Genomic DNA, 27,146 nt, shown 5'->3' on the forward strand with positions numbered 1-27,146 from the left:
AGAAACAATAACCAACTTTTCAAAATTTCTTCATTTGAATAAATTCACAAGAGAGGACTTGGAATTTAAAATTACTTATATATGATATATATAGAAACAATATTATTTAAAGAAATGAGTATTGGTTTGTAAATAATCCCAGAACTTCGGAACTAGAATGATTCCAATAAGGTTGTTTTAGATATTGTTTTAAATGTTAAGCTGGAACTGTTAGATTATTAGAATTGTATTAAGTTTGTTTTAGAACTGGAATGATACGTAAATACAATAAGGTTGACATATATAATGTTTATGATGTATCCTCAAAATAGTCTCTCTTTCTCTCTCTCTCTCTCTCTTTGTTATTTTCTTCTTTTGATTGATTTTGATATTATTCAATTCAAAGGTGTAACAAAAATTGTTCCGTTCGAATAAAAGATATTATACTTTATCTTGAGAATAGGAAAATAATTATTCTTAATAAAGTTATGTGGAAATGCATTGCCTTACACTATAAGTGGGTGTCATTTTTCTTACTATTTTTATTAGCTCTTTAAGTTTTTTCATTTGAAAAAAATACAAAAAATACTTATAATTTAAATTTATTTATATATACATTTATTTTTGAACTTTTTCGAGTTTCTTCACTTGAATAAATTCATGAAGGAGGGTTTACAGTTTAAAACTATTTATATATAATATGATATATATTATATAAAAGTGAGAGTGCTTATAGTTTAACGTTATTTATATATAGTACAAAATATACATTATATGTAAGAGAGAATAACGTTTAAGAAAGGAATATTTGGCTTGTAAATATTTTGTTCTTCAATATGGTAATAAGTTTGTGTACTAAATTTATTTTAGAACTGGAGTGTTGTGTTAACAGTAAGGTTGACGTGTTGTTTTTATTGTATGCTTAGCATGACATATTCGGCTTCACATGAATCAAAAGGAAAATGAAAATCTCCACTTCATAAGATAGCTATCATCTATAAAACCCACACATTCCATTCTCAGTCCATACACACTGCCGTATTTCAAAGCTAGCCATGGAGTCTCAAAACCCCCAAACATCTGAAAACTTAGACAGCAACCCCACCTCTCTTTCAATGGATAACTTAGTTCACATAGTGAAAAGCAACTTAGTTTTTCGATCCAAATGGGCAGAACTGAATGGTGCCATGGGAGACTTAGGCACATATATTCCTATTGTATTGGCCTTGACACTTGCCAAGGACCTTAACTTAGGCACCACATTGATATTCACTGGTGTCTACAACATGCTCACTGGCGCCATATATGGTATTCCATTGCCTGTCCAACCCATGAAGTCGATTGCAGCCGTAGCTATATCAGATGGTCCGGATTTTAATATCCCGGAAGTAATGGCATCCGGGATTTGTACCGGTGCAATCTTGTTGGTCTTGGGTGCTTCAGGGTTGATGCAGCTGGTGTACAAACTGATGCCTCTATCTGTTGTTAGGGGAATTCAGTTGTCACAAGGCTTAGCATTTACTATGACTGCCGTTAAGTATATTAGAAAGGTTCAGGATTTTTCGAAATCGAAATCTGAAGAGAATAGGCATTGGGTGGGATTGGATGGACTGATTTTGGCTATTGTTTGCGCTTGTTTCATAATTGTTATCAATGGTGCGGGTAAAGAAAGAAATGAAAGAGAGACTAGTAATGTTGACGATGAAGAAAGGAATATGAGAAGTAAAAGAATTAAGAAAACCATGGCTAATATTCCTTCAGCTTTTATCGTTTTCTTATTAGGCGTAGTTTTGGCATTCATACGAAAGCCTGCCGTGGTGAAAGACATTAAATTTGGACCTTCATCAATGGAGGTCGTGCAATTCACTAGTCATGCATGGAAACAAGGATTCATCAAGGGAACCATTCCCCAACTGCCCTTATCAATTCTGAACTCAGTGATTGCAGTCTGCAAGTTGTCATCAGATCTGTTTCCAGGAAAGGAATTATCAGCTACTTCGGTTTCGATAACCGTGGGGCTAATGAACTTGGTGGGTTGCTGGTTTGGTGCCATACCATGCTGCCATGGTGCAGGTGGGCTAGCCGGGCAGTACAAGTTTGGAGGCAGGAGTGGTGGGTGTGTAGCCATTCTAGGTGCAGCTGAATTGGTGTTGGGTTTGGTTTTAGGAACATCTTTAGTGAGGATTTTGGATTGGTTTCCCGTTGGCATATTGGGTGTTTTACTATTATTTGCAGGGATTGAGCTAGCAATGACCTGCAGGGATACGAATTCAAAGGGAGAATGTTTTGTAATGTTGATATGCACAGCTGTTTCGCTTGTAGGGTCAAGTGCAGCACTGGGATTTGTTTGCGGAATGGTGGTGCATTTCCTTCTCAAACTAAGGTTATATTTGTTTAAATGAAAATGGTTCTAAAAAATGAATTACCTTTATGAAAAATTAATATTTTTTTGTTAATTGATAAATTTCATGAAAATATTTTATAAAAGTTATTTTTCAATGAAACAAATATACATTTATATAATATACGTAATTTAAATTAAGTTTTAATTAAGCATGATTCATTATTAAATTTATATGTGATATTAATTATTATAAAATAAATTTCAATTATTATAAGGAAATGTTATATAATTATAATAAATATATTTATGTTGTGTTGTTTCAATAAGAATAACTTTCAGAAAATAATTTCAAGATAATTTTTCAAATAATAAAAATATTTTATGTAAAATCATTCAAACATAAAAATTATCAACTTTTTCAAAAAATCAATCAATTTTCCAAAATTATTTTCTAAAAATTATTTTCAGTAACACCACCATGCTTTCAAGTAATGCTTTAAAGAACCGAATAAATGTATGTTATGGATCACCATAACAATGCTGTGGTTCTTACATATCATGTTTGATTGATATTGTAATTCTACGTGTAATGTAAAGTGTGTTTGTACAATAAAAATAATAATTATTCTCTTGTCTAATTTCTCATATCAATGTATATTTTGTTTAATTGTATAAATTGTAATTATATAAATTTAAATTTTAAAAATATTATTTATAAAATTATTAATATTACTTGAAAAAAATTTAAACAAGTAACAAAACCTACAACCAAATTATTATATAAGTGCAAGAAAATATTCGACAATATAATTACTAATAAAATTAATTAAAAATAATAAGTATTTTAGTAATTTTATCTAACTATTTTAGCATTCCATATTTGTTGATAAAATTTTCAAATTATTTAAATTAGATTAATAAAATATATCATATAATTATATTATAAAAATTAAAATATATGTTTTAATTAAAATATTATTGTTATTATATAAAAATAACTCTTTAAACTTTAATTATGTACGAGCTTTTTTGAAAAAAATTGTAATTGGATTTAAGTATAATTGCTTGTATTTACCTATGTAACTACTTCATTAATTCTCACTCTTTAAGAGTTTGAGAGTGTAATTAGGGTGCTCTAATTATATTCAATTCAATAAGACCTACTAATTACAATGGCTACCCAAGCATGACAGAGATACGTGTTAAGACCAAGGTTGTCTAAGACTAATAACTCAACTCTTATTCAAACACATGTTTAAACATAATCTGTTTGAACATAATCTGTTTAACAAATGTTTAAACACTTGTTCAAACAAAACTTTTGGGACAACTTGACGAGGTGTTGTCATTTTGACTTGCGCCTGCATATACATATTTTATTTCATCTCAAACCTATGTGGATCCTACGTGGTGGCTGAAGAAAGATTAGAAATTGACATGTCTTTATTGGATAAGGCTTATGCTTATCCTTTAGCCTCTATCTTGGATGATTTATGTGTTGATTTTATGGAGATTATCAAGCTTTATCTTGAGATAAGATTTGAAGATTATCTATCCAATATTATTGTAGTATTAAAGAAGTATTTATCTCTACTTAGTACTAATCGATTAAGGCTGCCATATTGAGCCTATAAATAGGCAATTGGGTCGCAAATGAAGATGTGTCGCTTAAGAGAGTGATGTGCTAATTTGTTAAAGTTTCTTTTGTTGTTTTTTCCTTATATGTTTGCACTTATATCGTAGGCATTTTTTTTGAGAGACTTAACTCTTTTTAAGTGAGAATTTGGGTGAGTGGTTATAACAAGTTAGAGCTAGCTAGCAATGGTAGAATAAGCTTTAACCAATAGGTAGTTGGATGAATTGTGGAATAAACCAACCAATAGGTAGTTGGATGAATTGTGGAATAAACCATTCACTGAGCGAGGCTCCATAAAGTAGTATTGTTTTTGAATTGCGTTAACAAAAGTTGTGTGCATATCTCTCTTTACTTTCTTGATTAATTTCTCTAATCAAACTTGCATCTGAACACCTGTTTAGATAGCAGGTTGAACAAGTGGCAAATTGACTTGTTATTTTAAGTGGTGTCAAGGTAGGCTTCAAGATTCAGTTGAAGACGATCCTAGCATAGATTGCTACTATGGAAGCTAAGAAAGAAGGAAGCCCTATTTCACGAGCACCTCTTCACATTGGCTCTTTGAACTATGCCTACTGGAAAACTTGGATAAGATTTTTTATCATGTCTACTTATGAATCTTCATGCGAAGCTGTTGATGAAGGATGGACAAAGCCTAAAGTAGTGTGCTGATAGAGTAACGAAGGCAAAAGAGAAAAAAACAATATATTGCTGAAAAAAAAAAGGCAGCCCAGGCAAACTCAAAAGTCATTTATGTCATTTTTAGTGGGGTTGACATGGAACTGTAATACCCCATACCCGTACCTGAGACCGGGATAGGATACGAGGCATTACCGAAATTTTCAGAATAATTTCAATTAATTTATATTATTTAGTATTCATGTTTCATGTTTCATGTAACATCCTTTTCATATATTCAATTCAAAATATCATATAAAATATGATACAATACTTAAATTGTTATATTTACATGCTCATTCAGGGTATCCGAACCTACCTGACTAAATTGCAGAAATACCAAGATTTAGGGGCATATTGGTAATTTACCATTTTCCCAAATTTCACCCAATCTTAAATTGATAATTTCATTCAATTTATTAATTTAGATAATAAAATAATTTATTCCCTTCAATTTAGTCATTTTTGACATTTTTACAAAATTACCCCCTAAAGTTTTACTTTTATTCAATTTAGTCCATGAGCTTAAAACATGCAAATTAGCCATGCTAACTGAATATTCATATATATTTTTCCTCCTCCTCCTCTCCATTCCACATCCTTAATGTATATAACATTCTTGTAAGTACGATTTCACAATTTACTTATTAATGCTCACATCAAGCTGTTCACACGAGTCATAGTCACTCAATTATTTATAATTCGAGCTACAGAGCTCAAAATTAAGATCCGTAAATTTTTCCTGAAACTAGACTCACATATCATTCCACCATAAAATTTTCAGAATTTTTGGTTTATCCAATTAGTACAGTTTATTCATTTAAGTTTCCCCTGTTTCACTATCCACAGTTCTGACCTCTCTTTACTAAAAATTAATTATATCACAGTACAAAACTCGGATAATGTTCCCATTGATTTCTATTGAAAATAGACTCATTAAGAATTCTAATCATATAAATTTGAGACTCTAATTAATTTTCTCCAATTTTTAGTGATTTTCCAAAGTCAAAACAGGAGAACCCGAATTCATTCTAACCTTGTCTCACAAAATTCATTATATCTCATAATTTACAAATTCATTGCTTACACTGTTTCTTCTATGAAAAACTAGACTCAATAAGCTTTAATTTAGTATTTTATTCATCTTCTAATTCGATTTCTAAAATTTATGGTGATTTTTCAAAGTTAGTCTACTGCTGCTGTCCAATATTGTTTTAGTTCAAGATGTTTATTACCATTTTTCCTCTAAATTTCACAGGTCATACAATTCAGTCCTTGCTCAATTAGCCCATCTATTAAGATAATTTTTCTCAATTAACATTTTATTCCATCATTCTAAACTATTACACAACCTTTGAAAATCAGAATTTTAACACTAAACCTTAATTCACAACTTTTTCACAATTAGGTCCTAAAATCAATTTCTATTGAAATTACTTGATAAAATCATCAAACAACAAAATCAAAGCTTCAAATTCATTTTATTTCATCATAAACAGCTAACACTTATCAATTATAGCTTTTAATTTTGTTCATAAAATCAAAAACTAATGAATTAAACACTTGGACCTAATTGTAAAAGTCACAAAAATATAAAAATCTCAAAGAAAAGGGCAAGAATTGAACTCACATATGTCAAAGTATGAAAAATCAGCAGCTTTCAGACCTCCCATGGCGTTTTTGCTGAAGAAAAATGATGATATCTCTAGATTTTTCAAATTTGTCTTGTTTTATATGTTTAATTTGCAAAATTTCCCATTTTGCCCTTGTTTTTCCTTGTCTTTTTTGCTGATTTTCTTGCCCAACCGTCCAGCCCATACAATTTGGGTCCAATTTCCTTTTAAATCCCTCCTTTTTAATCACTTAAATTATTTAATCACAATTTAATAAATTTCACACTATTTTCAATTTAGTCCTTTTTAATTAATTGACTAACCAAACGTTAAAATTTTCTAACGAAACTTTAATACTAACTTAATAACACTCCATAAATATTTATAAAAATATTTATGGCTCGGTTTATAAATCTAAGGTCTCGATACCTCGTTTTCAACCAAATTTACCTGATTAATTCTTTTAAAATCGCAAAATTCACTAATTAAAAATAATTCCTTTAAGTTCGCGCTTGGCCTATAATTATTATTTGTTAAAATTTCTAAACTTACTCGTTGGATTTAGTGATCTCGAATCACTGTTTCCGACACCACTGAAAAATTTGGTTGTTACTGGAACAGTTCAAGATGATCTCTACTTGTGAAACGACTAAAGAAGCTTGGACCATTTTACAAAACCAACATGAAGGGAATGTTGTTGTCAAGATGTCCAAATTGCAAATTTAGACTACCAGGTTTAAAAATTTTAAAAATGGAGAAGATGAAACTATTTCAGATTTCTATACTAGATTATGGGACATATGTAACGAAGCTTTTTATCTTGGTAAATGCTTCTCCAAGAAGAAATTGGTGAGAAAAGTTTTGAGGTCTCTTCTAGAACGTTTTGCTATTAAGGTCACGACCATCAAAGAAGCTAAGGATATCACCACCCTAAGATTGGATGAGTTGATAGGTTCTTTCAGGACCTTTGAACTAAATCTTAAAGAAGGAAAACATGACAAGTTGAGGATTGAGAAGAATGTTGCCTTCAATGTTCAGTTATCTATCCAGACAAGGAAGCAAACAAGAAAAGTCATTGATAAGATCAAAGAACAAGTAGCTTTGCTTTCCAAAAATTTCAGTAAACCTCAAGGAGACTTTGGTGCTATCAACTCTAATAGGAAGTTTCAACCAAAAGAGGATAATGTTCAGAACAAGAAGAGGTTCAATGCTTCAAATGCAAAGGGTATGACCAGATTTAGTTAGAATGTGCTAATGCCAAGAAGAAGCAGAAGTCCTTACCTATTACCTGTTACGAAAGTGTGTGCCCAAAAATGAATAAACTATATAACATAGGTGTTTAAATTGTAAATTTTTTTTTATTTTTTGCTTTTAAAATAAAAATTTTTTATAATTGAATGACTACCTGTCTAATTTACCAATATATTAATGTGTTTAAACCCTTATATTACAATTAAAGGTGTTTTTGGATTAGCTTTAGGTCGAGTTATGCATGGTATTAATTAATAATACCATGTACAGTTACTAAGCTTTGATTAACCAAAAATATGGACATTAAATTTTGTCCAAACTCCCAATATTTTTTATAGAAAACTCATCAATATTAATAAATGACTAATTTAAATTCATTTAAGCTTACTCATAATAATTTTTATTTAAAAATATAATTATTTTATTTTTTAAAAAGTATATCTATATACATATATCTTTTACTACCACTATATATTCTTTCTTTTATTAAATCTAAACATACATAAAATATTTTCTAACATTTACATATATTAAATTTTCATATGAAATAAATAACATAATATATAAAATAAAATAAATAGAATAAAATATCATAAACTCAAAAACATGTCCATTCGGCCAAGTTCGGGCTTATAAATTTTGGTGATCGAATTTGGTTCATATTTTAAATAGTCTAATTTTTTTTTGTCAAAATCTATATTTGAACTTAATATTTTTATTTAAACCTTCTCAAACTTTAGACAAATCTTTAGACTTTAAGCAGATAACTTGACTTCAACTCAACTCAAATATTTATATATTCTGAAATTTTAAATAAATTAGATTGAAGTCGAGTTTTTCTTTAGATAAACTAATTAGTATTCTTTTATTTGAAAAATAAAAATTTATATGAATTTTCTAAAACTTTATATTTGATGAAAAATGTTTTGAGTTATACTTTGATAAAACTTTAGACTCTTAAAACGGATTTAATTACAACTCAACTCAAATATTTATATATTCTTAAATTTTAAATAGATTAGATTAAATTCAATTGGGGAGTTTTTCTTTAGGTCAATCAAACAAAGCTGTCTAATATTCTTTTATTGGAAAAGAATAAAAATTATTTTAATTTTTCTAAAAGTTTATACTTGGATAAAAAATGTTTTGATTTATAAAATTTTATAAATCAGTTATTTTTCACCCTAGAATTCAATTTATTTACGAATTTTAAACCTCAAACTAAAACGAAAATATAAAATAAAAAGACTTGTCCTTGCATTAAAAGAAACAGAAATGTTAGAGTTGACCTTTGGGATAAATTATTGAGAGAAGCTAAGGTATCTATTTAGGAGATGTTGAGCATCACATATACTTGGCTGCTCATGAACCGAAAGGACAGTCAAAATCTCCGCTTTACAAGCTGGCCATCATCTAAAAAACCCACACATTCCATTCTCAGTCCATACACACTGCCGTATTTCAAAGCCATGGAGTCTCAAAACCCCCAAACATCTGAAAACTTAGACAGCAACCCCACCTCTCCTTCACCGGCTAACTTAGTTCATAAAGTGAAAAGCAACTTAGTTTTTCAATCCAAATGGGCTGAACTGAATGGTGCCATGGGAGACTTAGGCACATATATTCCTATTGTATTGGCCTTGACACTTGCCAAGGACCTTAACTTAGGCACCACATTGATATTCACTGGTGTCTACAACATGGTCACCGGTGTCATATATGGTGTTCCAATGCCCGTCCAACCCATGAAGTCGATAGCAGCGGTAGCTATATCGGATGGTCTGGATTTTAATATCCCGGAAATAATGGCGGCCGGGATTTGTACCGGTGCAATCTTGTTGGTCTTGGGTGCTACAGGGTTGATGCAACTGGTGTACAAACTGATACCTCTATCTGTTGTTAGGGGAATTCAGTTGTCACAAGGCTTGGCATTTGCTATGACTGCCGTTAAGTACATTAGAAAGGTTCAGGATTTTTCGAAATCGAAATCTAAAGAGCATAGGCATTGGGTGGGATTGGATGGACTGATTTTGGCTATTGTGTGCGCTTGTTTCATAATTGTTATCAATGGTGCAGGTGAAGAAAGAAACGAAAGAGAGACTGGTAATGTTGATGATGAGGAAAGGAATATGAGAAGTAAGAGAATCAAGAAAACCATGGCTAATATTCCTTCAGCTTTTATCGTTTTCTTATTAGGCGTAGTTTTGGCTTTCATACGAAAGCCTGCCGTGGTGAAAGACATTAAATTTGGACCTTCACCAATGGAGATCGTGCAATTCACTAGTCATGCATGGAAACAAGGATTCATCAAGGGAACCATTCCCCAACTGCCATTATCAATTCTGAACTCAGTGATCGCAGTCTGCAAGTTGTCATCAGATCTGTTTCCAGGAAAGGAATTCTCAGCTACTTCGGTTTCAATAACCGTGGGGCTAATGAACTTGGTGGGGTGCTGGTTTGGTGCCATGCCATGCTGCCATGGTGCAGGTGGGTTAGCCGGGCAGTACAAGTTTGGAGGCAGGAGTGGTGGGTGTGTAGCCATTCTAGGTGCAGCCAAGATGGCGCTGGGTTTGGTTTTAGGAACTTCTTTGGTAAGGATTTTGGACTGGTTTCCGGTTGGCATATTGGGTGTTCTACTATTATTTGCAGGGCTTGAGCTAGCAATGACCTGCAGGGATATGAATTCAAAGGGAGAATGTTTTGTAATGTTGATATGCACAGCTGTTTCGCTTGTAGGTTCAAGTGCAGCACTGGGATTTGTTTGTGGAATGGTGGTGCATGTGCTTCTCAAACTAAGGAATTACTCGAGCAGAGACCAATCAGCTTGTACGGTGTTCATCAATGGAACTCCATAACAACACCATGCTTTTCCAAGTAATGCTTTAAAGAACTGAATAAGTGTACGTTATGGCCTCCATAACAATACCATGCTTCTTGCATATCATGTTTGATTGATATTGTAATTCTACCATTGCATGAAGGGTGTGTTTTTATTTCTCGTAGTTTCCTATATTATGTTTCGTTGTATAAATTATTGGTGTAAATTATTTGATAATTAAAGCCCTCTCTTTCTCTTTTTCTCTCTTTTTTTTTTTTTAAATTTAAATAATAATTTTTCTGAACTATAAACACCTATTTATCACCATTTTATTTGGCAGTGAGATTCATTTTAAATGTAATACCAACAATTTTGAGTGCATATTCATCTCATACTTTTAGATGATTTTTTTCGTGAATTTCTTGCATCTATTGATTGATGAAATCGTCAACATTTTACGAGGTGTTTCTCGACAATTTCTTTCAAAATATAGTAAAAAGAATATATAATTAAAAGTTAAATTGGTTTATTATATCTTATTTCTAACTCCAAATATTAAAAAAAAAATGATACACAATACTAACTAGCCTATTTCTAACTCTAAATATTAGAGTTATTACACTTTCTATTTTCATTTTTTGGTTTTGATAATTAAGCTGCCAACTCCTCTAGTGGGTTTTAAAATCAGCTTCCTTCATGTCTACAATATGCTGCAACTACTCATGAATTGAATAGTGTCACAAATTTCACTTGCCCATATTTTGTGAGTGTGATGGGGGACTTATTGGAATCAAAGGCGCCTCCCTACACTTAATTTGGAAATTGACATCCTCTTCTTCTTCTTCCCAATCCCAGGTCTGCATTATGGTTTTTGCTATCATAATTCACATCTCCAAAACTATAACATCTATTTTATTTTATTTTATTTTATTTTTGTATCTGTTTTTTTTTTTTCAATGATCTTGTGTGATACTTATTTAATACAATTTTCTTCATTCACATACTAATCTGGTATTCTTAGCCTCAGCTGACAATTAGCAGCTAGCTGACAAACTTATAGCTGTTCAACTCTAAAGGGTTTATCTATACATGACAACAAAATATCATGGACCTCATCTTTTTAACTTTTTAGCTTCTGGTTTTCTCAACTGTTCTAAGGGTTTAAGCTGTTGTTGAAGCCAAGAAAGTAGCAGCCTTGAACCAGCAAATTTTCTCCGTGTGAGGCAATGGCTCCTTGCCTATCTTTCTTCTTTTTATTCCTCTGTTCTTTTTCTGCAATACCAGCGAATTCTTTGCCAACATTTTTCCCTGGAGCTGCCTATCAGTCTTTGATCAAACAAGCCAAGATTTCAAAACCAAAGCTTCCATTCAAGACTCACTACTTCCCTCAAACTTTGGACCACTTCACTTTCCAGCCCAAGAGCTCCAAATTGTTCTACCAAAAGTATCTAATCAACAGTGATTACTGGCGAAAAGGTGCTCCTATATTTGTCTATACTGGCAATGAAGGAAACATTGAGTGGTTTGCTGCTAATACAGGGTTCATGCTTGACATTGCTCCCAAGTTCAAAGCCCTCCTTGTCTTCATTGAAGTAATGTACCTGATTGGTCTATTGCAACTCTAAAGATGCTTTTTCCTTTTGGGGGGCTTAACTTATAGGAATTGGTTTGTTTTTGTTGGGATTTTTTTCAGCATAGATTTTATGGGAAGTCGATGCCATTTGGGAAAGACTCGTACCAGTCAGCAAAGACCTTGGGGTACTTGAATTCTCAACAAGCCTTAGCTGATTTTGCAGTTCTCATAACCAGCTTGAAGCAGAATCTATCATCTGAAGCTTCCCCTGTTGTGGTCTTCGGTGGGTCTTATGGAGGAAGTAAGTTCAAAACAAACCCTGAAATTCATGGTTCCTTTATATTCACCATTGCTAAAAAAAAGGGTTGTTTCTTCCAGTGCTGGCAGCATGGTTTAGACTTAAATACCCACATATAGCAATTGGTGCATTGGCTTCTTCAGCCCCTATATTACAGTTTGATAAGCTAATCCCATGGTCAAGCTTCTATGATGCTGTTTCCCAGGATTTCAAGGTCCACGTTGTGCTCCTACTTTACATTTCTTTTGTGTTCTTCAAATCTTCCTCTATGGCTATAACTAAACCAACATTGGCATTTAGGATGTAAGCTTGAATTGCTATCAAGTGATAAAGGGGAGCTGGGCAGAACTAGAGGCAATGTCAACTCAGAAACAAGCCTTGGCTGAACTAAGCAAAACTTTCAGAACCTGCAAGTGAGTGATGGAAGTGTTTTATATGATGATGAAGTAATTTAGGTGTAATAATGAGACCACTAATTTGTGTGTTCAGGAGCCTTCATTCGACAGCTTCTGCTCGAGATTGGTTATGGACTGCTTTTGTTTATACAGCCATGGTCAATTATCCAACTAAAGCAGATTTCATGAAGCCATTACCTGCTTATCCTGTGCAGAAGGTAAGTCTTGTAAATAAGTTTTTAACATTTTCAAACATCTCTTGGTTTATTTCGTATTTCGGCATTTATATATGTGTATTTACATATAGATGTGCAAGATAATCGATAAGATTCCATCAAGGGCGACGAAGCTTAGTCGCGCTTTTGCAGCGGCAAGCTTGTATTACAACTATTCTCGTTCAGAAAATTGCTTTAAGATAGAACATGAAGTTGATGGTCATGGCCTTCATGGTTGGGATTGGCAGGTATCTGATATAAAATGTGCCAATATCATATATTGTTTAAGCTAGTCTGATGGATCCCCCTTAATCATCCAAATGGTTATGCAGACATGTACAGAGATGGTTATGCCGATGACTTGTTCTAAGGAGAGCATGTTTCCTCCATCTGGATTCGACTACGAAGAGTTTGCCGAACAATGCCGAATGAAATACGGTGTTTCACCACGACCGCACTGGATCACAACTGAATTTGGTGGTGAAGTGAGTTCTTATTGATTGTTTTCTCTTCTCCTCCATTCTTTTGGTCCCGGTATACGTATTAAGGTGCCTTATCGATGCAGAGAATTCAGAAAGTATTGAAGAGATTCGGCAGCAATATCATATTTTCCAATGGAATGCAGGATCCATGGAGCAGAGGAGGGTAAGTTGTTCAGTTTTAGCTTCATAGATCATAAATTCCTTGTCATCAAAGAAACTGATACATAATATTGAACAGCGTGTTGAAAAACATATCATCTAGTATCATTGCTCTTGTCACGGAAAAAGGTATGTCTGAATCATGACAAAAGAATTTTGTGTCTTAAAATTTGTTATGAAGCTAAAAGAAATTAGCCAATTGTTGTTGTGTCAATAGGAGCTCACCATGTTGATTTCCGGTCAGCAACAAAAAAGGATCCAAAGTGGCTTATTCAACTGAGGAAACAAGAAGTTGAGATCATCCAAAAGTGGTTAAATGAGTACTATGCAGATCTTTGACATGAATAAGTTTTTAAGGTTGAGATTTAGGATCAATCAATGGTTGCTGCAAGCATGCATGCATCATCTAATTTGCAGAAATGCTCAGGCTGAAGCCATTTATATGACCAAGCTAAGTTCCCATGAAATGATGGAAGAACTAGTAAAACCATTTACTTGAGTTAGGTTAATTAGATGAAGCAATCCTGGTTTTAAAATTTCCATGTTGGTTTCAGATTTTGATTAAATTTGAGCTGTTTTAGTGTGGGATTCGTTTTATTAAGTTGTGTCATTATAGTTGGTAGCATTTCTGGTTATTTCTTTCAGATCATATGTTTGGTTGGGTGGAAAAGTAAAGAGATAGGAGAAAGGAAATGAAAAATTGAAAGAAATTTTGGGTGTGCTTAGTTGAGAAAAAAAGTGAATAAAAAAAATAAGTCATTTTTTATCTTAATGTATAAAAATTAATGCTTTCAAATTAGATGATAAGAAGAGAGAAAATGAGAAGATGTGCATGTTATTTCAAAATAATACAATCATGTTATACTGTTGAATAACAAGCCTTCAATTTATCTAGTTCTAGATAATTTGTGTGCTTGGGAGCCCCAGATGATTAAATAAACCAAGATTTTACCATGATTGCAATTTTAGAGAGATGAGAAAGCGAAAGCCTATGGGGTCACTTCTATAACTGGATAACCAGCACTGTTTTCAAATCTTTTATTTTCTTTTGTTTTTCATTTTTCACCTCTGCCTCGAAGAAAAATTATATTTTTCATCCTTTTAGTTTTTTACCCTTTCAATTTTTTATTATTTTATTTTTTTCTTTGTCAAACAAAGCCTTAAAAGTAAATTGTTTTTAAGTTGATCATAATTAAGTTGGGGTCAAAATTAAGATAAAAGATCATTTTCGTGGTTGTTGGATCAATAAGTGTTGAATACAGTGATAAGATACATTTCATTTTGTTGGAGAATGTAGACTCAAATTTTAGAGATGACCTTGTCGGAATGGGCAGTCATGAAACCTAAACATAAATCTTTAACGGACATGGTAAACACAAAAAAGATCCATAGTTGTTGGAATGGAGTTGGATCCACTGGTTGGATCTAGAATTGTCCAACAATGTTTTTTGAACCAAACTAGACAGGCCAATTAGATCAATTGGATCGAGAATTGGCTGGCATACCGATCTGGATGAAGGCTTTGAACCGATTGATCCGGGAACTAGTGTCACGGGTCAGAATGCAAGGCCCGTGACCATGGCACAAGATGCGCCCCATGGAGGTCTGTCGATAAGATGGGGATCATTTAGCCCACGAGAGCTGGCCCGATTCAAGGAACTGATAGAGAAGCCTATCAAATTGAAGCCTGGTTGGCCCGATAGCGAAGATATGGCAACTTAGGCAACTATGGTAACTAATCTTCAAAGATAGAGAGAATCATATCTTGTAAGATTAGATAGGATTTGATTTGGCAATATCTTGTAAATTCCTTAAATCATGGGATATGGTTAATCTCATCCGTCGATGTAAATGCATCTTGTCCGTCGGTTTTGGGAGAGCTCAAGTATAAATAGAGAGCCTCGCCCTCACTTGTAGATCATCTATTGTATTTGAGAATTCTTAAAAGTAATAGAGTTCTGAGAGCATTTACTCAAACACCTTGTGTGCGATCTTTTCTGTGGCTTTCTGTTGTTCTTTTTAAGCTTCTTTTAGCATAAGAAGTCTTCCGCTGTACGAGTTGGTGCCTTGGAGGAGTTCTTAAGGAATCCTCATTCGAGTAAAGGCTTACTTGGGCGAGTTTGGACGAGCGAATCGCCTAAGGCCGCACGGATTGCGAGACGAAAGGTCTAGCCCCGTGACAAGTGGTACCAGAGCTAGAGTTCGAACCAAGTGGTATCTGAGCTGTTGGTTCGAAGGCACTGTTGGGATGTCGAAAGAAGTCGTTGGGCAGAATGAGCCAATGGAGACCCGAGGAAGGGCCAGGAAAGTAAGTCGATCAAGGGACTTGTTGTCGGCTTTGGAGGATCGAGTCGTCACTCTCGAGGAATCCATAGGGGATGTCAAAGAGAGGATTGATGATGTCGGTGATAGTGTTCATGATGGGTTGCAAACTATGCAAGAGCAGCTTAAGGAATATGTGTTGGATACTATCGGTTCCTCAGAAATTAAGCTGGCTAGGAAGGATGATGCTCTCGAGGCTATGGTAACAGCGTTGAAGGAGGAGATTTGCGAGCTTAAGGGGGAGCTCGAGATGATCAATGAGCTTAAGGGGGAGCTCAAGGTTTTCAAGGCTGCCATAGGTAGTGGGATGTTGGCTTCGAAGCCGAAGCAATAAGCAATGGATGTGCCTAAACCGAAAGCGTTTAAAGGGGCAAGGTCCGCAAGTGAGGTGGACAATTTTCTTTGGGCCATGGAGCAATACTTCCGTGCGATGGGCATCGAGGATGATGTCGCAAAGGTAAACACTGTTGCTATGTATTTTACTGACGTTGCTTTGTTATGGTGGCGACATAGGTCCACTGATGTGAAACGTGGTGGGACCGAGATTGGGACTTGGGAGGAGTTCCAAAAGGAGTTTAAGGCACAGTTTTACCCCGAATATGCTGAGAATGAAGCTCGAGCAAAGTTGCGGCTTACTTAACGAGGCACAGTTAGGGAGTATGTCGGGAGTTCAGTGAACTCATGCTTCAAATTTCAGATTTGAGCGAAAATGAGGCATTTTTCTCTTTTACGGATGGGCTGAAACCATGGGCGAAGCAAGAATTGCAACGTCGTGGAGTTCAAGAACTAACCAATGCCATGCTTGGTGGCGAGTCCCTAGTGGAACTTGTTCCAGAAAAGACAGGTTCGAATCTTCCAAGCCCAATGGGAGGGGCAATGGTGGGCACCATGAGGAAGATGAAGAGGGACGTAGCTATTATGGCAGCAGTAGTGGCAGCGATGGTGGTAGTAGGAAACCACGAAATGGGAAAAGAAGACCCAATAGCCCGAAAGAAAAGAGGGGAAAGTTGAGGTGCTACTTTTGTAATGGACCGCACATGAAGAGGGACGCCAAAAGTATCTACGTTCTGACTATCAAGAAGAGTGATGAGCCGGAAGAGGAAAAGCCTATTGAGAAAAAGGCATCGAGGGTCAATTCGATGATTCTCTTCCCGAAGAAAAGAAATGGTAGGGAAGGGTTGATATTCGTAGACATCAACATTGCAGGTCGAAATGGGAGTGCTCTGATTGATACGGGAGCATCAGATTTATTCATATCGGAGAAGGCTGCGAAGAAACTTGGTCTCTCGATTAAGAAATCGAATAGAAAGATCAAGACGATAAATTCCGAGGAGGGCCCAACTGTGGGAGTAGTTCGTGAGGTGGAACTACAAATCGGCGAATGGAAGGGTAAGGAAGAATTCAAGGTAATCCAACTAGATGATTACGATTATGTGCTTGGCTTAAACTTCCTTGACAGGATTCAAACAGTTCTGTATCCATGGGCCGATCAAATTCATATTGTCACTGGTCCATTATCAAAGATTGTTGTGCCAGTGTATCGAGATATGAAGGTTGGGACAAAGGTTTTGTCGTCAATCCAACTAATCGAGGATGTTTCGTATGGGAGGAACATTGACTCGATAGAACGGGATGTTACGAAGAGCCATTCGGAAGTGTTAGTGGCGCAAGCGATTGATATGAAGCCTGCAGATTCGACTGTAGAGCCGACACCTATGGGAAAGGTGGGTGGTACATCGGACTTGAGGAAAAGAAGCGTCTGAAAACAATCGGACGAGTAAATGCTGTGAGTAAGGTACATTGCGAACACTTTGATAGTGTTTTAAATTCTGACTTGTTGGTTTGGCAAGGTCGTAAGGGCCCTTTCAAAGTTCATAAGCAAGGAAGCCGAGGGACTATGGGCAACACGAAGCCAAGGTGTGAGAATCAAGACGGTTCAAAAGGAAACAAGTCAAAATTGGGGCAAGTTAGTACGGAGACTTCTTGCCAACAAGATGTACCAACGAGTGCGACAGTTCAAGATAAGAGGAGACGAAAGCCGAGGCAAAAAGTCCAGAAGAAGGGACAAGCCGATTGGGAAGCGAGTCAGGAGGAAGCCAAGGCAACGAGAGGGATCCAAGGTGAATCAAGTCAGTGCCATTCAGAAGTCGCAACGAGGGCGTTGCGAGAATGGGTGGGGGAGAATGTCACGGGTCAGAATGCAAGGCCCGTGACCATGGCACAAGATGCGCCCCATGGAGGTCTGTCGATAAGATGGGGATCATTTAGCCCACGAGAGCTGGCCCGATTCAAGGAACTGATAGAGAAGCCTATCAAATTGAAGCCTGGTTGGCCCGATAGCGAAGATATGGCAACTTAGGCAACTATGGTAACTAATCTTCAAAGATAGAGAGAATCATATCTTGTAAGATTAGATAGGATTTGATTTGGCAATATCTTGTAAATCCCTTAAATCATGGGATATGGTTAATCTCATCCGTTGATGTAAATGCATCTTGTCCGTCGGTTTTGGGAGAGCTCAAGTATAAATAGAGAGCCTCCCCCTCACTTGTAGATCATCCATTGTATTTGAGAATTCTTAAAAGTAATAGAGTTCTGAGAGCATTTACTCAAACACCTTGTGTGCGATCTTTTCTGTGGCTTTCTGTTGTTCTTTTTAAGCTTCTTTTGGCATAAGAAGTCTTCCGCTGTACGAGTTGGTGCCTTGGAGGAGTTCTTAAGGAATCCTCATTCGAGTAAAGACTGACTTGGGCGAGTTTGGACGAGCGAATCGCCTAAGGCCGCACGGATTGCGAGACGAAAGGTCTAGCCCCGTGACACTAGTACGAATCAGTTGAACTAAAAAAACACATGTTGAATCGAATGATTGAATTGAAATTTTTAATTTTTTATAATTTTTTAATCAGACTGATTCAACCGGTCGAATCAACGAACTAATAACTTAACCGCGGTCCAGTTGAATTATTTTTTTTATTTTTAAAATTTTATAAATATCTTAGTAATTTATTTAATTAAAATTAAACCGACCTGTTGTATAAAAAATGGATGATGCTTTAAAAACATTTACCAATTGTAATGGGGGCGTGATGACACTGACACAGCCATAAATACATGTTAGGTTGTCCCTCATAATCAGTCTCTGAGCCGCCAGCTGATGATGTTCAAGGACAGGATTTCAACTGCTCTGTATCTCTGATTACTTGTAATTTTGTTAAATCCAAGTGGTAATCCCATCCAATGACTTCATGGAATTTTTACCTCTACACGGACTTGATGGAATTTTTTAATACTTTTTATCTTTCTTTGCAACGGTGATTCTACCTTAGCCTTGGATTTTGGAACTACTCTTAACACAGTATAAAACAGGAGAATGAAAACATTAAAAAGGCAGTTGGAGCAATAGATTTCATATTTATAGCTCCCAATCAATGAATATCCTTGGTTTAGATCTCACTATTCCATAAACAGTAAAAAGAAAGAACGAGAGATAGAAACATGTCGAGGCGATCAGGGACTTGCTTGAGGCTATGTCTAGTAACGTTTGCTGTAATTTCGGCATTGGCAGTATGTGGACCAGCTCTTTACTGGAGATTCAAAAAAACTCTCAAGTTGGGTCCTTCCAAATCCTCTTGTCCTCCTTGCATCTGTGATTGTCCTCCTCCTCTTTCCCTTGTCAACATTGCCCCTGGTATCCCTCCTTTTTCTTTTTGTGCTTTATTTCATTCTGGGCTGTTGTCAGATTTTGGTTTTGTTTGTTTGTTTGTTGGGATGAGTTTTAAGGAATACCCATTAGGGAAATTGCAAGTCTTGATCTGCTTTTGTTGCTAATTTTGCTTTCTGAGCTTTGGGTAATCTTATGTTACTCTAGTTCTTAACCATTTGAGATTTTGATCTATTGCTGCTGCTATTGCTTGGCCTTTGACTTGCAATAGCAAATAAGCAAACAAAACCAAATTTGGCTTCAGATTTGTGCTTGTTCAATCATATACTAATTATGGAAATCAGAGCCCTAACTATAACTCTATGCCCTTTATTGCCAGGAAGTATTGGGTTTACTTCAAGGGCACTGAAATGGTCTTCAAATTTCTTGAATGGCTATTGAGATAACATATTTGTTGAGCTTGATTAGAGTTGAAATTTAAGAACGACTAAAACTGATAATTTGCAGTGCTGTTGCCCCTTTGTTCTTGCTTTTCTTAATTTATTAACAACAGTCCAGAATACGAACGAACTCGATATTCATCACGAAAAGATACTTCCATTTGACTGCTGAAAATGTTGAAATTCTAGAGCCCGGAGAAAGGCAGAACTTGTTACATTTATATCAATGATATTATGGCTTCTCTTGGGTTTGGACAATATTACCTTTCATGTAGGAATCTGCAGCTTGTTGATTTCCTTATTCTATGTTTGTTCTAGTTTCAGGCGCAATGGTTGTAAAAGTTTGTGTCAATGCGTCTGCTACTAAAAACTTTTGGTTATCCCTGTCAATTACTTAACATGTTTTTTGTGCCTTTGTTCTTCTTTTGTAGGGTTGACCAATCTTTCAATCGCAGGTTAGAGTTTATTCTATCAAAACTCAAATTGGTTTAACTTATTTATTTATAATCATGCATGCATGATATGGATTATGGTGACAGATTGCGGAAGCAATGACCCTGATCTCAAGCAAGAGATGGAGAAGCAATTCCTGGACCTTCTAACAGAGGAGTTGAAGTTGCAAGAGACTGTCGCCGAAGAGCATTCCCGCCATATGAACATCACCTTTGGTGAAGCTAAAAGGGTGGCTTCCCAGTACCAGAAGGAGGCAGAAAAATGTATTGCAGCCATCGAAACATGCGAGGAAGCCAGAGAACGAGCCGAGGCCTCGCTAATCAGGGAGAGCAAAGTAACTACAGTGTGGGAGCAAAGAGCTCGACAAATGGGCTGGGAAGGGGAATAAACTGTTGGTATAATTCATTGTCTAGTAAATCTTGTTAGGGCAAAGAGGCCCCCCAATATGTTTCCCTCCCACCTGTACTTTCAGCTGTTAACTGTGATACTGCTGTGTGGACCTATTACTACTATTATATATCATCTCAGTTTCTTTTGAAGCATAATCACATGCCAATATACAACTCTGGTTCAGGGGTCAGGTTTTGCAGGAGATTGGTGTTGGCTGAGTAATGGTCAGGTTTTTTTTAGAATTTTTACAACTTTTGTAAAAAAAAAAAAAAATTAACAATGTTTTGGATGTTTTTGAACTATTTAGAATGATATATATATGTATATATATTCAAAACTTTGAATATTTAAAAATTCAAACAGGTCTAATTGAAAGGGACTAAATTGTCGATGATCCTGTATGGTAGAGGGATCTCCAGGTATTTATGCTATTTTGCAGAGATCTTAAAAAGATTAAATATCAAACATATCTTTTAGCTGTTGGAATATTGGAAATTTGATATTTGATCATAGCAAGATGAATGGTTTGGTTAAAATATGTTGGTAGTCCCTATAATTCGACAAAATTTGAGATTTAATCTCTATATTTAAAAAGTTAAAATTTACGTTTTTCGGTCAAATTTTGTCAACTTACCATATTGATTAAGCTATCTTTATATTGACAAAAAATAAGTTGACAAATTTTAAAGAAAACTACCAAAGACAATAATGATTGAACTAAAATTTTTAAATTGAAAAGGTAACTTTTAAAATACAGGAATTATATCTCAAATTCTATAGAAGTAGAGGGACTAATAGCATATTTTAACCGAATGACTACTCCCAACAAGACATGAGTGAAGCTAACTACTAACTACTATTCCATGTCAAAGTGTAAAAAGGACATGAAAAAGAGGGGCAGAGAATCTCAGTAGAGAAAATGGAGCAACACAGAATAAATTACATAAGGATACAGAGACTCCTATAAAGAGCGGCCTTTTTTACGCCTTTTTCACCGTCTTTTTTTTTTTATCTCAGAATCAGCATCAACCACAATCAGCATAACCGTCTCATATACATGACCCGAGGGGGAATGCATCATATCCCAATTCCCCCTCCATCATCCCCGTCTCGTTATATTGCTCCTGCATCACACAATCCAGTCTTTTTAAAGAATTTATGCTCATAACTATATTTCAAACATACAAAAGTAACTTTAACTACAATGGTTAAAAAATATAAACTATCTTACAATGGTTAAAAAATATAAACTATCTTTTTCTCGTGTCATACCGGTTTGATCATGGAACTTGATATAATGTCCAAGGTCTCAAAGTTGTTTTGACTGAATTCATTTTGCGGCTTTCTCTGCTCGAAGAGGAAGTCTTCATTGGACCTCAGTTTTGTGTTGAAAGCTAATTTCCCAGCCTCAAGGTGCTGAACATAAGGAGCACCAGAAACCAGGGAGTCTGCACCAGCAAACGAACTGTTTTCTCCCCACTGTCGCTTTGCTGCATAATCTATATTGTGAATGACATTATTACTTGGACTAATTTGGCACTGCATGTCTCCTCTAGAGTGCTCCAGGCCTGCATTTGCCATGGAAGCAGAAAGATCAATGGGGTTATCACTTAGGTGAGAGCTCCTCCAAGAAATGCTTTCTTGCAAATTGTTAGTATGCAACTGCTCGTGACTAAAAGCTTCACATGTCGACAACGAATTTGACGGGAAACTGGATAATTGAACCGTGTTCTGCCAGTTTTCGTGGCATCTACCATTATCAACAAAATTAGAAAAACCATGAACACCCATGTCAAACGATTCCTGATTTAACGATGCCACACCAAGAGATGATTGGTTTCCAATTGCACCACTATGTTGTGCCTGTTGTGTGTTTGCTTGTAACAATAAAGGGCTGCCTGAGGGTGTAGATAGAGAACTGCTCGAGCTACCAACAGTCATTCTAGCATCTGGGAAGTTTGTGGCAACACCAAAAACATTTGGATTATTAACAGGATTAAGTTCTCCAAAGTGGTTAGCGGACTTATTTTGCGATAGTTGGTTGAGTTCTATTGATGTTGGGATCCCTTGAAACAAAGTTCCATTTTGATTCTGGTTTGCAGGCAACCCAACAGGCTGGATCTTCCCAAGACCATTGATGGAATTGCTCAAGGTTTGAGGATGTCCCTGTTGAATCACACCAGAAGAAATCCCACGTAGGTTTAAAGCAGCTGAAGAGTTCAGTCTACCAAACATCCCACTCGGTTGATATGATGATAGTGAAGCACTTGAAAGTCTTCCTGATCCAGTCAATGTACGAAAATCTCCAAAGCCATCCAGTGAACCCATACGCAAGTAAGAGGGATCTTTACCGCCTAATGCAGCAACCATGTTTGCTTGCTGGGTTGCAACACTGCTGAGTCTTTTCAGGTAAAGCCTATATTTCTGCAAAACAACATAAAACAGCAAGCTTAAAGTGGACACAACAAGATGAATCATAAAGCAAAAGGTCGAGAACAATGAGCAAAAGGGGCTTACCTGTAGATGGCTTGCTACATTTTCCCTTGTGAGCCCTTCAACATTCATAAGGTCAAGAATTTTCTTTGGAACAGCCTCTGCATTTAAATAAAAAACAAATTAGAAATGCAATCAAGGAAGATAACTCTATTGGACAATAAGACACAGTAAACAGCAGAAAACTCACTGTCAAGGCCCAAATGATTGACAGCTGCAACGAACTTCCTATGTAGCTCAACAGACCAAACAACTCGAGGCTTCTTCTGGGTTGAAGGGTCATCATTCTCATGTTCATTATCTTCACCATCATCTTCTTCATCTTCATTTTGGTCCTTTCGCTTCTTATTGAATTTTTGGTCCGAACAGCTTGTTGATGTTTGGACAGCTTCTCCGATTCCTCCCGAAGCCTTATCTTGATTCAGAGCATTAACTCGATCCTTAGAATCAGGTTTCTTTCTCCTGACCACATGCTGCCATATGTTTTTGAGTTCCTCAATGCGAACAGGCTTCAATAAGTAGTCACAAGCACCATGCGTAATCCCCTTCATTACAAGCTTGGTATCACTATGAGCTGACAACACTGGAATTCATTGACAGAAAGCATTTTGTTAAATCATTCTAATACAATTCTAATTTATTACCACCAATAATGGAAAAAAAGGGTTAAAGCTTACTGATTACAGGTAGGTCCATTTCAAGCCCAACAAGCTCAAGAAGCTTAAACCCATCCATATCTGGCATGTTAACATCACTGATAACCAAATCATATCTGTTTCTGTTTTCCCTCAACATTTTGAGGGCTGAAATTGCCTGATTTGTTGTAGTAACTGCAAAACAAACGCCATTAATGATTTTGCAAAAAGAAGCCTAAAGTTTCAAGTTTCAACAATGCCGACAGTCAAACGTTCTTGCACAGTACAATTACAAAGATCCAAATTAAATGCACACTTGCAAACCACACCAGACAGATCTTCCCACAATGAAAACAGTATCCAAAAAGTTGACTAATTAACCCGAAATGAAAGACACATCAAGGCAATTTATCAAACATTTTGAGAACAATGATGAAGCTTTGAATCAGACAAAGATTGAATCTTTTGTCAGAAAAAGAAAAAAGGGGGACTGACCTTGATATTGGCATTTAAGAAGCAGAGTACCCAAAACTTTGAGGCAAATAGGATCATCATCCACGGCTAAAACACGCATACCAACTGGAAACCGATCCATGGCTTCATCTTCACGATTGGAACCACCCATTTTCTCCTCCATAGTCATTAATACAACCAAGATACGAAAACAGAACAAAAAAAAAAAAAACAGAGATCACAAACCCAAGGTTTTTTTTTTTTCAATATTTTTCAAGTTTAGCCACTACTTTTTTAACTTCAAAACAAAACCCAGATAGCTAAAACCCAAAAATAGCAAAGAAAAATAAAAACAAAGTACAAGTAGAAAGATTGAAAGTAAGAGAAAATTGGAAACTAGAACCGTGAGGGCTTTGCAGGTGAAAACTATACAAAGTGACAATGATGTTGATAGCCTAAAGAAGAGTTAAAGATGTTTCAACCCTCCAACAAAACAGATAACTTTTTTCTTTAAAAAAATGTCTGTTCTTTTTCCTTCTTTAAATTTTTGGGTGCAAACAAAGCAATACTCTCTTCCTTTTTCTTTCTTGGTTTGTTTTTTGTTTCACTCTCTTTTTTTCTCTCTCTGTTATGTAATTGTTTTCAGCTTTTCTTGTCAACTGAACAGAGCATCTTTATTTTATTTATTCTTTAAAGAGTAAAAAAAAATAAAATATACTTGGTCCAATAGTTTTAGGTATACCCATTTATTCCTCTCAAATTCGGAGAAATTTTAAAATAAAAACTATATTTGGTCAACAAATTTTAAATAAAAACACCATTATAGTTTATTGTCATTGTTTCATATTTTGTATTTAATCTTCTATTTTTATTTTATTACAAAATAATAAGAATTTAATTTTAAATTGAAGTTTTATAAAATTAAATATATTTGATTTTTTAATAAAAAGTATTTTTATTAAAAATGGAGTATTTTAAACTCATATTTAATTTTGAGATCAATTCATTAAATCATATTTATATAAACTAATTAGTTTTCAATATGCAAAAATTATAAAATTTGCTCAAAATTCCTTTAAAAACTATAAAAGTTTTCTTAAAATGCAAAAAAGAATTCCTAAAGTTACCATAAAATTCTTTAAAATTTTTCATAAAATTCTAAGATTTTATAATAAAAAAACCTAAATTTTAAAAATATTTTTTAAAAAAATTATGAATTTTAAAATTTTTTGAAGTTTTGGGTACTTATAATTTTTAAAAAGTTGTAATTTTCAAAAGCATATTATAATTTATTAATTTTTTTATAATTTTTAAAGTTTTTTCCAATTTTCATTTTTGATGATTTTTAAATTTTTCTGATATTTTTGAAATTTTAGGATTTTCTTATTTTTCTTGGCACGTGGCAATGAATCATTTGTTGGGTTAATTTTTAACAAAAATTTAGGTTGGAGGAGGATTATAGACTGAAAGTATAAGGAAAAATTGATAAAAAATATTACATTTTTCAAAGTGATAACTTAATTGTAGTATAGGAGCTAAAAGAAGAATTAAGCCAAATATATTTATTACATTTTTTTTCATCCACGGAGTGAGTGTACTTTGGGTCTAAAACATTAAGTTACTTTTCATCTTCACAAACATTAAGTTAAAAGATTTGGGTCTAAAACCAAATACGAGTGACAATAGATACTCAAACCGATTTTCCACTCCTACCGCGAGGGAAAATATTCCCGAAACCAAATTGAGTTCTGTTAGAGGATGACGGGTTTAATCGGTAATATAGACTCCTCAACAACAACCTTGCTATTCTCACTGTTTCCGATACATTTTAATCCTCCATCTGCAACCTCCGGTGGCTTATCAGATCTTCCTATGTCGCAAGCGATTTCAACTGCTGCCCTAGTGAAACAATCGTCTTTTGGCACTCCGCGAATTTACGGGTCGCCTCTTAAATCCATTTTCGATTGTTAATGTCACCTAACTCTATGACTTGATTTTTCTGTCCATGAATGTATTTGGTAGGAAAGATGAAAATTTTAAAAAAAATAACTTCCATGTATTGCTTAATAAAATTAAAAAGAAAAGAAAAATTTTAAAATAGATAAATTTTTAACCAATATTTACTTTTTTCTCTCTCCTCCAACCGTTCTAATTTAGAAGAAAAGTTATCATCTCTTTATTTTCTATCATCTCTTTATTTTCTTTCATCTCACTTTTCTTTTTATTTGACCATACTCAAAATTTATTTTCTTTTCATTTTTCACCCAACCAAACACACCTTAAATAAATAAATTTATAACTAATTATCGTATATAAGTGAAACAATAGAAGCGGATTTAAAATATTGTCATTTATATTTTCTAAAAATTCATATAATAATATCTAAACCTATTTGTTAAGAGCTTTTTAATTGCATTTATAGTAATTACCTTAATTCACATACCTCTCAAAATTTGTTTAAGATTTTTCTTAAAGAAAATATAATATTAAATTCATAAATGAACTTTGATTTTATGTGATTTTGTGCATGATTTTTTTTAATTTGATTCAATTTTTACATATCACTAACAATATTATTGAGTTAGCACCACTTTAAATTAATATATTATGTACATAAACAATTATATTAACCCAATATGAAAAATAAATGTATGCATTTTTTTAAATGTATACAATTAAATCAAAATCAAAGTTTCATGTATACATATAGACCATAATTCAAGTTTTATGTGTATAACTACACCAAATCAAAGTTCATATATCAAATTACACATTGCACAAAAAAAGTATTTATCAATCGGACCAGTCCGCTTTGGGCCAAACTTATGTTTATATTTTTCAACCCTGACCCATTTTAATGT

At 34.6% G+C, this 27,146-nt stretch overlaps 5 protein-coding genes across 7 annotated transcripts; 4 read left to right on the forward strand and 1 right to left on the reverse strand.

The window, feature by feature from the left end:
• The first annotated feature begins 903 nt into the window (after nt 1-903).
• LOC108475047 (molybdate transporter 1-like) lies at nt 904-2,528 on the forward strand. Its single transcript, XM_017777060.2, has one exon. It carries the CDS (start codon nt 1,035-1,037, stop codon nt 2,379-2,381), a length of 1,347 nt encoding a protein of 448 aa, XP_017632549.2. The 5' UTR covers nt 904-1,034; the 3' UTR covers nt 2,382-2,528.
• Nucleotides 2,529-8,833: 6,305 nt separating this feature from the next.
• On the forward strand, nt 8,834-10,576 carry LOC108488041 (molybdate transporter 1-like). Of its 2 annotated transcripts, XM_053031155.1 has the most exons (2): nt 8,834-10,089; nt 10,235-10,576. In XM_053031155.1, exons 1-2 carry the CDS (start codon nt 8,863-8,865, stop codon nt 10,292-10,294), a joined length of 1,287 nt encoding a protein of 428 aa, XP_052887115.1. In that variant the 5' UTR covers nt 8,834-8,862; the 3' UTR covers nt 10,295-10,576. The 2 variants fall into 2 exon arrangements, with proteins under 2 accessions (XP_052887115.1, XP_017647851.2); XM_017792362.2 differs by having other exon boundaries at nt 8,835-10,576.
• A 425-nt stretch (nt 10,577-11,001) lies between these two features.
• LOC108471899 (uncharacterized) lies at nt 11,002-14,148 on the forward strand. Of its 2 annotated transcripts, none has more exons than XM_053030934.1 (11): nt 11,002-11,171; nt 11,475-11,908; nt 12,010-12,190; nt 12,268-12,401; nt 12,488-12,600; nt 12,677-12,800; nt 12,890-13,045; nt 13,130-13,282; nt 13,363-13,442; nt 13,542-13,567; nt 13,656-14,148. In XM_053030934.1, the coding sequence occupies exons 2-11, from the start codon at nt 11,543-11,545 to the stop codon at nt 13,775-13,777; spliced, it is 1,455 nt and encodes a 484-aa protein (XP_052886894.1). In that variant the 5' UTR covers nt 11,002-11,171; nt 11,475-11,542; the 3' UTR covers nt 13,778-14,148. The 2 variants fall into 2 exon arrangements, with proteins under 2 accessions (XP_052886894.1, XP_052886893.1); XM_053030933.1 differs by having other exon boundaries at nt 11,005-11,171; nt 13,518-13,567.
• Nucleotides 14,149-19,069: 4,921 nt separating this feature from the next.
• On the forward strand, nt 19,070-20,859 carry LOC108469237 (uncharacterized). The gene is made up of 3 exons (XM_017770132.2): nt 19,070-19,448; nt 20,293-20,316; nt 20,401-20,859. The coding sequence occupies exons 1-3, from the start codon at nt 19,256-19,258 to the stop codon at nt 20,700-20,702; spliced, it is 519 nt and encodes a 172-aa protein (XP_017625621.1). The 5' UTR covers nt 19,070-19,255; the 3' UTR covers nt 20,703-20,859.
• Nucleotides 20,860-21,413: 554 nt separating this feature from the next.
• On the reverse strand, nt 21,414-25,000 carry LOC108471118 (two-component response regulator ARR12-like). Its single transcript, XM_017772710.2, has 6 exons — nt 24,328-25,000; nt 23,875-24,027; nt 23,388-23,780; nt 23,222-23,298; nt 21,977-23,128; nt 21,414-21,828 (listed from the first exon to the last, which is right to left on the reverse strand). The coding sequence occupies exons 1-6, from the start codon at nt 24,473-24,475 to the stop codon at nt 21,754-21,756; spliced, it is 1,998 nt and encodes a 665-aa protein (XP_017628199.1). The 5' UTR covers nt 24,476-25,000; the 3' UTR covers nt 21,414-21,753.
• Nucleotides 25,001-27,146: the final 2,146 nt, after the last annotated feature.

This window comes from Gossypium arboreum, chromosome 7, assembly GCF_025698485.1.
Source record: "Gossypium arboreum isolate Shixiya-1 chromosome 7, ASM2569848v2, whole genome shotgun sequence".
Taxonomy (NCBI): Eukaryota; Viridiplantae; Streptophyta; class Magnoliopsida; order Malvales; family Malvaceae; genus Gossypium; species Gossypium arboreum.